This window comes from Microcaecilia unicolor, chromosome 2 (genome assembly GCF_901765095.1).
Source record: "Microcaecilia unicolor chromosome 2, aMicUni1.1, whole genome shotgun sequence".
In the NCBI taxonomy this organism is placed as follows: Eukaryota; Metazoa; Chordata; class Amphibia; order Gymnophiona; family Siphonopidae; genus Microcaecilia; species Microcaecilia unicolor.
In genome coordinates this window covers 30,970,088-30,984,726 of record NC_044032.1, presented here as the reverse complement: position 1 = coordinate 30,984,726, position 14,639 = coordinate 30,970,088, and the positions used below count along the sequence as shown (strand labels likewise).

Here is a 14,639-nt window from a genome sequence, read left to right as displayed (position 1 = left end):
CTGAAAAAGGAACCGACGGTTGGCCTGGGCTGTACCACCAAGCCTTCCGGAATCGCGGAAGCGAGGCTGTAGCCCTAGCAGTCAAATTGGTCTAGCCCTCCGGAAGCTGTTGGGATTTGAATTAACCCAAATCCATCACAATCCTCTCCAGATCTTCCTGAAAAGAAATTTCCCTCTAAAGGGGAGCTTAGGAAAACGCAACCCGTATTATCAAAACAAGATGGACGTCCATCTTTCGCTTCGATAATACGGTCGGGGACGCCCAAATCTTGAAATTTAGGTCGTCCTTAGAGATGGTCGTCCCTAGACTTGGTCGTTTCTGATTTTCGGCAATAATGGAAACCAAGGACACCCATTTCAGAAATGATCCAATGGAAGCCCTTTGGTCGTGGAAGGAGCCAGTATTCATAGTGCACTGGTCCCCCTGACATGCCAGGACACCAACCGGGCACCCTAGGGGGCACTGCAATGGACTTCACAAATTGCTCCCAGGTGCATAGCTCCCTTACCTTGTGTGCTGAGCCCCCCAAACCCTCCTCAAAACCCACTACCCACAACTGTACACCACTACATAGCCCTTACAGGAGAAGGGGGGCACCTACATGTGAGTACAGTGGGTTTCTGGTGGGTTTTGGGGGGCTCACATTTACCACCACAAGTGTAACAGGTAGGGGGGGAATGGGCCTGGGTCTGCCTGCCTGAAGTGCACTGCACCCACTAAAACTACTCCAGGGACCTGCATACTGCTGTGATGGACCTGAGTATGACATCTGAGGCTGGAATAAAGGCTGGCACAAAATATTTTTAAAGATGTTTTTGAGGGTGGGAGGCGGTTAGAGACCATTGGGGGAATAAGGGGAGGTCATCCCCGATTCTTTCCGGTGGTCATCTGGTCAGTTCAGGCCTTGGTCGTAAGAAAAACACGACCAGGTAAAGTTGTCCAAGTGCTCGTCAGGGATGCCCCTTTTTTTTTTCCATTATGGGTCGAGGACGTTCATGTGTTAGGCACGCCCAAGTCCCACCTTCGCTACGCCTCTGACAGGCCCCCGTGAACTTTGGCCGTCCCTACGATGGAAAGCAGTTGGGGACATCTAAAATCGGCTTTCGATTATACTGATTTGGGTGACCCTGTAAGAAGGACGCCCATCTTCCGATTTGTGTCGAAAGATGGGCGTCCTTCTCTTTTGAAAATAAGTCTGAAATTGAAATAGCCTTTTTTTCTTTTTATCTTCTATATGGCCAACTTCTCTTTCTACACATTGTTTTTTAATTGGACTAACTTAATGCATTTTTTAATTAGCTTTCGAAGGTAGCCCTCCGTCAGATCAGAAATAAGCAAATTTTGATAAGTAACAGCATATATAAGTGAAACATCAAAGTATTTCAGTGACAGTCTGAAAGGATGAGGGAAGGGTGGGTTAGGTGAGAGACAGGAATGAGGGACATGGAGATACGCATGGTGATCAGAGCAGTGGAATTTCATGGTTTATAATGGGCTAGAAAACCCAGATCTTTGTTAAGTCCTGTTTGATGGGTGTCAAAATATTTAATCCATTTTATCTGCTGCCCTGATTAAAGTCAAATATTATTCCTCACTAGACATTAGATTTTTTTTGTATGTGAAGGGTAGAAGCTGGAGTTGCATTTTCTGTGAGTTTCTTGTATATGGATGTTTGTATATAGCCATTGCTGATTGAAGCTCTGGTGTCCAAAAAATTGACTTTTTCTGGGAAGTATTCAATTTTGAATCTGATTATAGGATGGTATGTATTGAAAGAACTGGAAAATTGTTTTAGGGTTTCTCCCTCCTCAGTCCAAATCATAAAAATGTCATCGATATACCATTAGTATTTTAGAGGTGTGGTCTGATATGTATTCAAAAATGTCTCTTCCAGTTCAGCCATAAAGAGGTTAGCATATTGGGGTGCTGCCCTGGTACCCATCGCAGTGCCCATGATTTGTAGGTAGATATCTTTGTTAAAACGGAAATAGTTGTGAGTTAGAATAAATTTGATTAATTTTGTAATACTTTCCGGTGAGTATTGATGGTCCAGTGTGGATGTTTTTAGGAGCTTCTCACATGCAGCTATGCCATCCATATGGGGAATGTTGCTGTATAGTGATTCTACATCCATTGTGACCAGAAGGGTACCCGGTGGTAATTGCTTGATATTTTTTAATTTATTTAGAAAGTCTGTGGTGTCTTGTATGAAGCTGTTTGTCTTGTGCACGAGAGGTTTCAGAATCCCCTCTATAAGTCCAGATATTTCCTCCATGAGTGTGCCAATACCCGATATGATTGGTCTGCCAGGGTTTCCAGGTTTGTGGATTTTGAGTAGCATGTGCCCACAGAAGGCTGGTTTGGTATGAGTTTCTTCAGATGTGGCTGTACTTGCTTTGGAAATGTTCTGATAAGGTCTTTCAGCTGTTTTGTATAAACCTGTATGGGATCCTCAGTTAGTTTCCTGTAGTATGTGTTGTCTGAGAGCTGTCTGTGTCCTTCTTCGACGTATTTTTGTGTGTCCATACTCACCACTGAGCCTCCTTTGTCTGCAGGTTTGATCATAATGTGTTGGTTGTTTTGTAGGTTGCTTACGGCCGCTCTTTCTGGTGGAGAAAATACAGTCAGTGGATTTTACAGCACAGGTTTTGTCACATATCCTTCTTATGATAAAAATGCCATGGTTTGAGAAGCTAAGTTTCCTAGTTTCACCCTGAAAGATAAAGGTGGTGAAAAAAAAAAACAGTTCCATACACTGGGAATTGCATGAGATATTCAGTGTCTAGTGAAGAATAAATATATTTGACTTTAATCAGGGCAGCAGATAAAAACTGCTTAAATATGTGAGTGAATAACTGTCTGTGGGCCAGTTTGAGAGTAAAGCAGAGGAGTATCCATGGAGTTGCTTCCTCCTATCAGCCCTGAATATATAATATTTTTGAATGCTGCCAAATATTATTCCAGCTACTTTGAAGAGCTCTCAACTATTCCTTTCAAAGCACTTCTTGGTAGGCAGAACTCTAATATTCAGATATTTGTGACCCACTAAGCGAAAAGGTACCAAAAATGGGGAATGTGACCTTTTTTATACCAGAAAGAGGGATATCTGCATAATCCCGTAACATCTCAGCCTCAGGTATGGACTAATTATGTCCTTCAAAAATGAGAAGTGTTCATCAATAAAAAGTTAAGCCAGGAAACACATACCCCACCTTAGGTATCTGCAGTTTTTCGGCTGTAGAACATGAAAAACATCAAAGTTCTTAAAAATTGATTAATCCTATTCTACTGACCTTATAGTTCACAAAACTTTCAAAAATTAAAGTTGCCTCCCCAAACTTGTATAGCATTTATCTCTGTTTTTTGTAACCCCACATTTGGTATCTTTTTGCTCAGCGGGTCACACTTGTTCTCTGGAATCCAAAAGTGAGAGAGAAGGTGGCTGTGAATGAAACTCAAAGAGGTAAGTAGTCTTGTCCTTACTGTACTCAAGTACATGTATACTAAATATGACAATCTAACAGGAAAACGATTTAGCACACATCAACAATTGACACCTTGGGCCAGATTCTAAATAAGGTGCCTAAAATATCCGTGTGGTAAACATTTCCGACAAAGAGTATTCTATAAGCAGCGCCTAGATTTAGGTGCGGTATATAGAATACACTTAGTTGATATCTCAGCACCTAAAACTATGCGTCTCCATTTATACCAACGAAAACACGGCGTAAATCCCTGCGCACTGGGCTATATTCTATAACTATGCACATACATTTTGGAATGGCCACAAAACGCCTATTTCCCCACCCTTAGCCATGTCCTCTTTGAACTGCGTACATTTTTTAGATTGTAAGCTCTATTGAGCAGGGACTGTCTCTCTGTGTCAGGTGTTCAGCGCTGCGTGCGTCTGGTAGCGCTATACAAATGCTAATAATAATTAGAATTTAGGCGCAGTTCATTACAGAATACGCTTAGCAAGTTGTGCATGTAAATTCTTATTATTGCCAATTAGTGCTTATTATTGCTTGTCAACAGCTGTTATCAACACTGATAAGCTTGTTAAACCAATTAAGTTATGCGTGTTGTTATAGAATACGCCTGGATTTCAGCGTGGATCTCTAGGCGCTCTACAGAGAATCCGGCAGCTTATGTGTATTAGAATTCCAACGTTACAGTTCACTCAGCTTTACTTTGGTCAATATTTACCTCTGAAGTCAATAAACGTTCACTGTGAGAAAATAAGATATTGACTGTTCTAAAGTGAGAATGAAAGTTTATTAAAGGAAGCACAATCTTACCTGGCAAGTTCTTTAATTAAGTTTGCAATCCTCCTCTTATCTTCTGGACACAAATCTTTCAAGGATGCACTTTTTGATTCTACAACTTCATATATAACCTAAAATAAATTACCATTTTTAACAAAATCTTAACCATCACATAAGAAACCAAAAAAACGCCTCAAATTTTGTATGGTTTTTTTTTTTCAAACTTCTTTCATCTTCTGATATGCTTTCTAACTATACCCTAAACCCTCAAAGACGGGCAGAATTAACTGGATGTGACATTCCATAAAAATGGTCTAATCTTTATGTACATACATAATCAAAACGTGTCTGAATGATTGCAAATGATCCCCTAAACCAGTGGTTCCCAAACATTTTCAGTTCACGGCAACCTTCGTGTCTGAGCAATTTTTCGCGGCACCCCTCCCCCAATCTTCGCTTCCCCCCCCCCCCTGTCACATAGCCCCCCCCCCCCCCCCATCCACACAAGTATCCATCTTTTTCTCTGCACAAATATAACAGTGCTAGGGTGTCCCTATAACCAGCCCCTCCAAATAACACAATGATTACAATTTATAACAAATTACTGTTCTACCTATGAAAAGTTATTCCGTTATTATAATTCCTCTTTGTACATCTGTATGCTGCACAAGCCAGCATGTTTAAAAATATAAGTGAGATTAAATTTAAAAAATGCTACCAACAAGAAAGAATGACAACTTGGATGCAGCAGCTCATAGGTTTGCTTGCTTTGTTTTGAATTGGAAGGGAAACAGAGACTGACTATTGGCTTCAACTTTTTGACTTCATTCCATCTCTGTTTTCATCCAACCTCATTGGCAGTCGCGACAAAAAAATAAAATAAACAAGAGCGGGGCCGCAGCAGCCTTTAGGCATGCGCCATCGGCTCTGCTGGTCCTCTGCCTTCGCTGACGTCAACTTCCAGTTCCGGGAGCAAAGGATCGGCAGAACTGACAACACATGCATGAAGGCTGTGCAGCCCTGCGCGTGCTCTTTTTTGTTTTTCTGCCTCTGTTGTCTGCAGTAGCGGTTCAGGCGGGAGCTCGGTCGGAATTTTCTGCGGTGGACCACGGTGCTGCAGCGCACAGTTTGGGAAACGCTGCGCTAAATATTTGCCCTCTTTCCTGCATTCTGATGAAGCTGGCCACTCATCTACAAGTTTTTAATCTCCAATTCATAAAATAATCTTGTATTTTTGTTACACAGACACAAAGAGCAACATAAGTTCTCATTTTAGTGAAGGGCAATGAAATCTCTCTGCTCTGGAGAACCTGTCAACTACCCTGCTGTTTACCCAAACATAAAACCCGAACCTCTACCACATGGGGAGAGAATGGGAACACAAATGCTTTGAATTTCAAAAACAAAAGTTATTCATCTTTAATTTTATATATATGTGGTTGTGTATGTATGTGTGCGTGCACAGGGATGGATTTTGCTTTCACAAAAGGATTCAATTTTATTAACCAGATTGTATAACCCAGGAATAGCTCCAAAAAACAATTCCAATGGGCATAAGTGAAGCAAAAGCTGAAAGTTCTATGAAAGAATTTTAGGCAGATTTTGTAGAGTTCTTGCAGTGTTCAGATGTCAAACCCCACTGTTCTCTTCCATGTTGCTAGAAGTCTAGATCTTTTAAAAGATCTCTGCTTGGTTAAAATCAACTACTTTTTTCTAGGATAAGCAGCATAAAATCTGTCTTACTCTTTTGGCATATTGCCAGGTACTTGTGACCTGGATTGGCCACTGTTGAAAACAGGATACTGTACTAGGCTTGATAGGTACTTGTGACCTGGACTGGCCAAGATACTGGGCTTGATGGACCCTTTGTCTATCTCATTATGGGAACACTTATGTTCTTATGTTAACCCCTCCACTGCAAAATACAATACACAAACTTCTGCAAAAACACAGCTGGAACCTTACCATACCATAGCAGCACTAACTCCCAGGACTCAAAGAGCAACAACCTTATGCATTATACCGGGACCAAAAACATTAATATATACCTAAAGAGAAAACAGTGCAAATGGGACTGCTACCAGATCTCTACAAAGAAATTACATGCTGGCATAACACTACACCCCTGTCAGACATGCAAAGCACAGAATACTCTCAACAAATATGAAACATGGGACCACAGATCAGTAATAGAGCCATGAAGCCAAAAAGGTTGAACTGGAAACCTCAAGAAGTCAGACACTGCACGTACAGCAATATTAGAGAAATAGACATTTACTGTGTATAAATATAGGAGAGAAAGACCTCAAATACCCAGATGCTGACACTTCTCAGCTTCTTTACTGGGGCGCTGAATTTTATCACTGGTCAAAAACACTTACAACTATTTATCACTTATTGTTTTTCTCTTTTATATTTTTATTAAATTTTGAGGTTTTTCTTTTAGAAGGCTTTGGGCCCTGTTTACTAAGCCACGCGCTATGGCCATAATATTCCTATGGGTGTCTACATGGTTAGCATGTGCTAAAAATGCTATTGCATCTTAGTAAACAGGGCCCTTTGTGTTTTGAGACTATGAAGGTGGCAGGACTTTTAAGTGATGTTTGGTTCTAGTTTCCATCAGTTATGGTGGAACCCATTTTATACCACTGTTTTGTTTTTGTTTAATCAGTTTTGGTTGAACCTGAGATTTTATACTAGTTAGATTAGCCACCTCCTCCTTCGGACTTTTTACAAATGTATTTTTCTCTTTAATCATTTTTGATAAGTTCTTAGGTATGATTTATTTAAGATAAAGATCAAAGATGTATGTTGTAAGTGTACAAAATAATTGTCATCTTCACTGTGATTTTATATACATATGTGGGTTTATTGTATTGCTTTTGAGTTGTTTTAGTGTTCCTTTAACCCTCTCCATTTTTGGCATTTATATTCTCTATGGCAGCTTTAGATATGTTTTTGATTATGGTTCATTTAGGATAAACTGGCCAAGAACTATGTTTTAAGTTCATTCACTTATATTTTCAATGTATATTATGATTTTACTTATTTGTGGTTTTATTGTATCATTTTTAACTGGGTTTTTTTTTGTTGTTGTTGTTATCTCCCAATAATGGTTTTGCATTATTTTAGTATCTTTTACCCTCGACGCAGCCATCTGACGAAACATGGCCATTTCAGGCAATGCTGTTTGACATCTGGGAGTTTTAAAGAGTCAATAAAGACTGTTTTCTCAAAGGTCTGCTTCTCTTCTGTTCTCCCTCTTGGATACTGTGGACTGTTTGCCTTGTTTTTTGAGCACAGATTCATAGATTACTTTTTTGCTGTGCAATATATATGAATTTTTACTGTACTTCGAATGGCTGAATTCGTGCAATTCTCATCTGTCAATATTCTTATCAGACTATCATTTTTGGATGTGGAAGATAATCAATTTGTAGATGGTTTTAAAATCAAAGTTCGTAAGAAGACAATACATAGGAATACATTTCTACATTTTGACAGCTGTCACTCCAACATTGTTTATTATTTATTTATGACATTTATATCCCACAATATTCCCGCTCATGGGCAGGCTCAATGTGGCGTACAATAATTAATAAGCAAACAATAGTACAAAGTACAGTGGACAAGGTCACAGGAGAAAGAAAAAAAAAAAGAAAGGAGGGAGAGAAAGAGAGGGGAGGAGATAAGTTTTCACAGAGGGAGCCGTAGACTAAAAGGGTATGGCACCTGTAGGGGTCTTAGTGTATGCACTGCCAAAAGGTAAAATTATGTATCATACCTGATAATTTTCTTTCCATTAATCATAGCTGATCAATCCATAGACTGGTGGGTTGTGTCCATCTACCAGCAGGTGGAGATAGAGAGCAAACTTTTGCCTCCCTATATGTGGTCATGTGCTGCCGGAAACTCCTCAGTATGTCGATATCAAAGCTCCATCCGCAGGACTCAGCACTTAGAGAATTACACCCACAAAGGGACACTCTGCCCAGCTCACCACCGCCGAAACGGGGGAGGGGAATTAACCCAGCTCATCCCCACACAAGTGGGGGAGGGGAATCCGTCCAGCTCATCCCCGCGGAGCGGGGGAGGGACACCACACCCGCCGATGCGGGGGGATCTGGCTTATCCTGCAACCGCAACCGCGGGAGGAGCTGACTGACCCTAACACCGCCAAAGTGGGAGGGGTACAAAGCTGCCCTACAGCCGCACGAAGCGGGAGGGAGTGCCGGCAGAATTTAAATTTCAATCCAGCCCCGTAAAACGGAGGGGAGAGGAATGCAGCAGCTCACTGTAACACAAACTCGTCTCAACTCTTGAAGAATCCAAGTGAAAAAACTTGAACACGAAGTCTTTCTGAAGTAACTGAAGACTAAACTTGAACCTGAAATGCAACCAGAATAAAAACAGTACAGATATCTGGGAGGGGCTATGGATTGATCAGCTATGATTAATGGAAAGAAAATTATCAGGTATGATACATAATTTTACCTTCCATATCATCAAGCTGATCAATCCATAGACTGGTGGGATGTACCGAAGCAGTACTCACCCAGGGCGGGACATTGAAATCCCTGACCTCAACACTGAAGCTCCAAACCGGGCCTCCGCCCGTGCAGCCACAGTCAAGCGGTAATGCTTGGAGAATGTATAAGCCGAAGCCCAAGTTGCCGCCTTGCATATCTCTTCCAAGGAGACGGACCCGGCCTCTGCCATCGAGGCCGCCTGAGCTCTAGTGGAGTGAGCCTTCAGCTGGATAGGCGGCACCTTCCCCGCGGCCACATAAGCCGCTGCAATGGCTTCCTTGACCCATCTTGACACTGTAGGCTTAGCAGCCTGCAGACCCTTACGAGGACCTGCAAACAGGACAAACAGATGATCCGATTTCCGGAAATCATTGGTCACTTCCAAGTATCTGATGATGACTCGTCTCACATCCAGATATTTAAGAGCAGAGTACTCCTCTGGGCATTCCTCCCTACGAAAGGAAGGGAGACAGAGCTGCTGATTCACATGGAAGCGAGAAAGAATCTTGGGCAGGAAGGAAGGCACTGTGCGAATAGTCACTCCTGCCTCAGTGAACTGCAGAAAGGGCTCTCGACATGAGAGCGCCTGGAGCTCGGAAACTCTTCTGGCTGAAGTGATAGCCACCAAAAAGACTGCTTTCAACGTCAGGTCTTTCAGAGATGCCCTCGACAAGGGTTCAAAAGGCGGCTTCTGCAATGCTCTTAGCACCAGGTTGAGATTCCACGCAGGCACCACTGAGTGCAGAGGAGGGCGCAGGTGATTAACTCCCTTGAGAAAGCGCACCACATCTGGCTGCGAAGCCAGGGAAGCACCCTTCAGGCGGCCCCTGAAGCAAGCCAGAGCCGCTACCTGGACTTTAAGGGAACTGAGCGACAGGCCTTTCTCCAGACCTTCTTGCAGGAACGCCAACACTGAAGAAATTGGAGCAGTGAAGGGAGAAAGTGAGCCTGCTTCACACCACGCTGCAAATATACGCCAAACCCTGGCGTAAGCAGTAGAAGTAGAGCGCTTCCTCGCTCTCAGCATAGTGGCGATGACCTTGTCTGAGAAGCCCTTCTTTCTCAGACGCTGCCGCTCAATAGCCAGGCCGTAAGACCAAAGGGGGAGGGATCCTCCATCACCACGGGACCCTGATGTAACAGGCCCTGCTCTACTGGCAGCCGCAGAGGATCGTCGACTGAGAGCCTGATCAAGTCCGCATACCAGGGACGTCTGGGCCAATCCGGACCCACCAGGATTACCCTGCCGGGATGCTTTGCCACCCGGTCTAGCACCCTGCCCAACATGGGCCAGGGCGGGAACACATAGAGAAGCTCTTGAGTCGGCCACTGTTGGAGAAGAGCATCTACTCCCAGGGATCGAGGGTCCCGTCCTCTGCTGAAAAAGCGCGGCACTTGGCAATTGGCCGATGACGCCATCAGATCTAGGCTCGGCTGGCCCCAGCGCTTCGTGATGTCCAAGAACGCCTGAGCAAATAGCTGCCACTCTCCGGGCTCCAAGGTATGGCGACTGAGAAAGTCCGCCTTGACATTCATGACTCCGGCAATGTGGGCCGCTGACAGCTGCTCCAGGTTCGCTTCCGCCCACTGGCATAGATTCATAGCCTCCTTGGCTAGGGGCGCTCTTGGTACCTCCCTGGCGGTTGACATAGGCCACAGCCGTGGCATTGTCCGACAGGACCCGTACCGGCTTCAACACCAGTACCGGGATGAACTCCAAAAGCGCCAACCGAATGGCTCTGAGTTCCAGGAGGTTGATAGACCACTTTGCCTCTGCAGGAGACCAGAGCCCCTGCGCTGTCCTTCCCAAGCAGTGGGCTCCCCAGCCCGATAAAGAGGCGTCCGTCGTGACGACAATCCACTCCGGGGTCACCAGAGGCATTCCCGCAAACAACTTGTCTGTCTGCATCCACCAGCTCAGCGCCTTGCGCACTGCTGGGTCCAAGGGAAGGCGCACAGCATAATCCTCCGACATCGGAGTCCAGCGCTGCAGCAGAGATTGTTGTAGTGGTCTCATATGAGCCCTGGCCCAGGGCACTACTTCCATCGTGGCCGTCATAGAACCCAACAGCTGCACATAGTCCCAAGCCCGAAGAGGAGAGGCTACTAGGAACTGGTCCACCTGAGCCTGAAGCTTGACAATCCGATTGTCTGGCAGGAACACTCTGCCCACTTGGGTGTCGAATCGAACTCCCAGATACTCCAGGGACTGAGTCGGGCGCAGCTGGCTTTTCTCCCAGTTGATGATCCATCCCAGGGAGCTCAAAAGAGCAACTACCCGGTCCACAGCTTTGCCGCACTCTGCATAAGGGGGGGCTCGGATCAACCAGTCGTCCAGATAAGGATGGACTTGTACTCCTTCCTTTCGCAGGAAGGCCGCGATGACCACCATTACTTTGGAAAAGGTCCGCGGAGCAGTAGCCAACCCGAACGGGAGGGCTCTGAACTGGAAGTGTCGGCCCAGGACTGCAAAACGCAGAAAGCGTTGATGAGGAGGCCAGATGGGAATATGCAAGTACGCTTCCTTGATGTCCAAGGATGCCAGGTACTCCCCTGCCTTCACTGCCGCTATAACAGAGCGGAGAGTCTCCATGCGAAAGTGCTGCACTTTCAAGGCCCGATTGACCCCTTTGAGGTCGAGGATAGGCCGGACAGAACCTCCTTTCTTTGGTACCACAAAGTAAATGGAGTAACGCCCCTTGCCAAGCTGATTTTCTGGCACCGGAACGACCGCACCCAGGCGGATCAGATTGTCCAAAGTCTGCTGCACTGCCACAGCTTTGACCGGAGACTTGCAGGGAGAGAGTACAAACCCGTCTCTTAAGGGTCGGCAGAACTCTAGCTTGTAGCCGTCTCTGATGACTTCCAGCACCCAAGCGTCTGAAGTTATTGTGGTCCACTCGCCCAGAAACGAGGACAGCCGTCCTCCAATCTGCACTGGGGCGTGGACCAAGGCCCCGTCATTGGGTACGAGACCCTGGGGGAGGACCGGAGGGAGCACCTCCGGGACGGCGGTCTCTGCGAAAGGAATGCTGCTTGGGGGAGAAATTCCTCTTAAAGGAAGAGGTGGCAGAGGAACCCGACCTGCCCGGGCGGTACCGACGGGCTTCCTGAAACCGTCCTCTGGAGGTACCGGGACGAGTACTAGCCCGAGCCCTGACCTCTGGTAACTTCTTGCCCTTAGACGTGCCGAGATCGGTCACGATTTTGTCCAGCTCGACCCCAAAGAGCAGCTTGCCTTTAAAAGGCAATCTAGCCAGGCGGGATTTAGAGGCGTGGTCAGCAGACCAATGTTTCAGCCAAAGCCACCGCCGCGCAGAGATTGTCTGAGCCATGCCTTTAGCTGAGGCCCTCAAGACATCATACAGCAAGTCTGCCAAATAGGCTAAGCCCGATTCCAGGGCCGGCCAATCAGCCCTCAAGGAATGATCCGAGGGGGAAGCCCGCTGCACCATAGTCAGGCACGCCCTGGCCACATAGGAGCCGCAAACTGAGGCCTGCAAACTTAAAGCAGCCGCCTCCAATCTTCTGTCTTGGGCGTCCTTTAGGGCCGTGCCACCTTCCACCGGCAACGCCGTTTTCTTAGTCACCGCAGTGATTAAAGAATCCACGGTAGGCCACAGATAGGCCTCACGTTCACTTTCAGTCAAAGGATAGAGGCGGGACATAGCCCTAGCCACTTTAAGGCTCGCTTCAGGGACATCCCATTGAGCCGAAATTAAGGTGTGCATGGCATCATGCACGTGGAAGGTTCTAGGCGGGCGCTTCGTCCCCAGCATAATGGCAGAGCCAACAGGGGCTGAGGGAGAGACGTCCTCCGGAGAGGAAATCTTCAAAGTGTCCATGGCCTGTATCAACAGGTTGGGCAAATCCTCTGAGCTAAAAAGCCGCGCTGCAGAGGGGTCATCCGCTCCATCCGAGCGGGGATCCGTCTCCTCCAAGGAATCCGCAAAGGACCGTTGGGAGAACTCAGATACGCTGCCCTCATCTACATCGGAGGAGACAAAGTCCTCCAAGGCCTGGGAATCAACCCGAGGGCATTTACCTCTGGGAACCTCAACCTCTTTACCAGACGAGGGAGCAGGGGCAGCGTTTTGCATAAGGAAGGCCTGATGCAGCAGCAAAACAAACTCGGGGGAGAAACCCCCCAGACTGTGCACTTCCGCAACCTGGGCTACAGCCCTAGACGCACCCTCAACCGGCGCTCGCAAGAGCGGGGGAGAGACATGCTGCGCATCCAAAATGGCGTCCGGCGCGACACTCCGCGAAGGAGCCACGCGGGAAGAACGGCGCTTAACTTTAGCCGCTTTTGTGCCGTCGCCCAAATTAAGGGCGTTCATGGCATTAATGTCTCCAACCTCAAGGGCGGCCCAAGAAGAAGCCGTCCGAGCCGCGTGGCCGGCCAAGATGGCGGAGGCGAGGAGCGGGGGATGGGCGTTTATGGCGGGAAAACCCGCCACGCCGGAGGAAGGACCGGGACATTCATCGGTCACGAAACTGTCACCCAACAAGGGCGAATCAGGCTTTAAGACCCCCGCATCCCCTCTAGAAGCGCTCAAGCGATCCGGGGAGCGACTCTTTGCGCCCTCGCCCTCCGACGCCATATGCCACGAGGAGAAGAATCGGGAAACCCCCTGCCCGCTATAAAAAGGTAAAAATTACCTGCTTGCCGCTCCGAGCTGTAACGACCTGGTGTCCCAGTGAGTAGCTGCAATAAACGTTTAAATAAACGTCGAAATAAACGCCTTTAAGGACGTTCAAATTTTTTTTTTTTTTTTTTTTTTTTTTAACGGAGCCAGCGGGAGGGGGGGAGAAAAGGAGGGACCTGGCACCACCAGGTTTGCACTTGCTCAAAAGAGCCCTCAACCCCAGGCACTCAACAAAACCTAAGAATTAGGCTTGGAGGCCTAGCCAGAGCTGCTGCTGTGTGTGACCACCACCTGCTGAGATAGAGAACATACTGAGGAGTTTCCGGCAGCACATGACCACATATAGGGAGGCAAAAGTTTGCTCTCTATCTCCACCTGCTGGTAGATGGACACAACCCACCAGTCTATGGATTGATCAGCTTGATGATATGGAAAGGAACGTTGAGAACGTTTGCCCTATCTGCAGTTTTGTAGCGATATGAAGGATTACAAGATACAATCAAAGCCTTTAACACAAGATTTGCAAACACTGGTTATAATGAGAAGTTATTGAAACAAACATATCATAGAGCTAAATATAATGATCAAGATCAATTATTGAGCAGTATGGCTAGATTTAATGATGAAGACAACATGTATACTTTTGTCACTAAATATACTAATGCTAGTCCAACATTTAATAAAATAGTGTAATATTATGCAGACATATGCTTTATTTAAGGATGCAAATTTACGAACTGCATATTCTCTAGGAAAGAATTTAAAGAAAATTTTGAGTCCATCAAGTGAAAAAGATAACGAGCAAGAGTCTGATAGGTCTTTATAAATGTAAGAATTTTAAGAACTGTGATGCGACGTTACAACTGAAGTTGTTCACAAATCCAGCAGATAGCAGAGTTTATCATAAGTACATAAGTAATGCCATACTGGGAAAAGACCAAGGGTCCATCGAGCCCAGCATCCTGTCCACGACAGCGGCCAATCCAGACCAAGGGCACCTGGCAAGCTTCCCAAACGTACAAACATTCTATACATGTTATTCCTGGGATTTTGGATTTTTCCAAGTCCGTTTAGTAGCGGTTTATGGACTTGTCCTTTAGGAAACCGTCCAACCCCAATCATCTTCAGCAGTTAGCAATATTAATTGCAAGTTTGCTGTTTATGTGTCCCTGCAATAACATTTATGTTGGTAAAC

At 45.9% G+C, this 14,639-nt stretch overlaps 1 protein-coding gene across 1 annotated transcript in view; it reads right to left on the bottom strand.

Moving 5' to 3' along the window:
* LOC115462840 (protein hinderin-like) overlaps positions 1-14,639 on the bottom strand; it is a 394,127-nt gene that overhangs the window by 339,126 nt on the left and 40,362 nt on the right. The window contains exon 3 of the mRNA XM_030192876.1: positions 4,300-4,397. Within this exon, the coding sequence (XP_030048736.1) occupies positions 4,300-4,397 (98 nt within the window). The remainder of the gene's footprint in view (positions 1-4,299; positions 4,398-14,639) is intronic.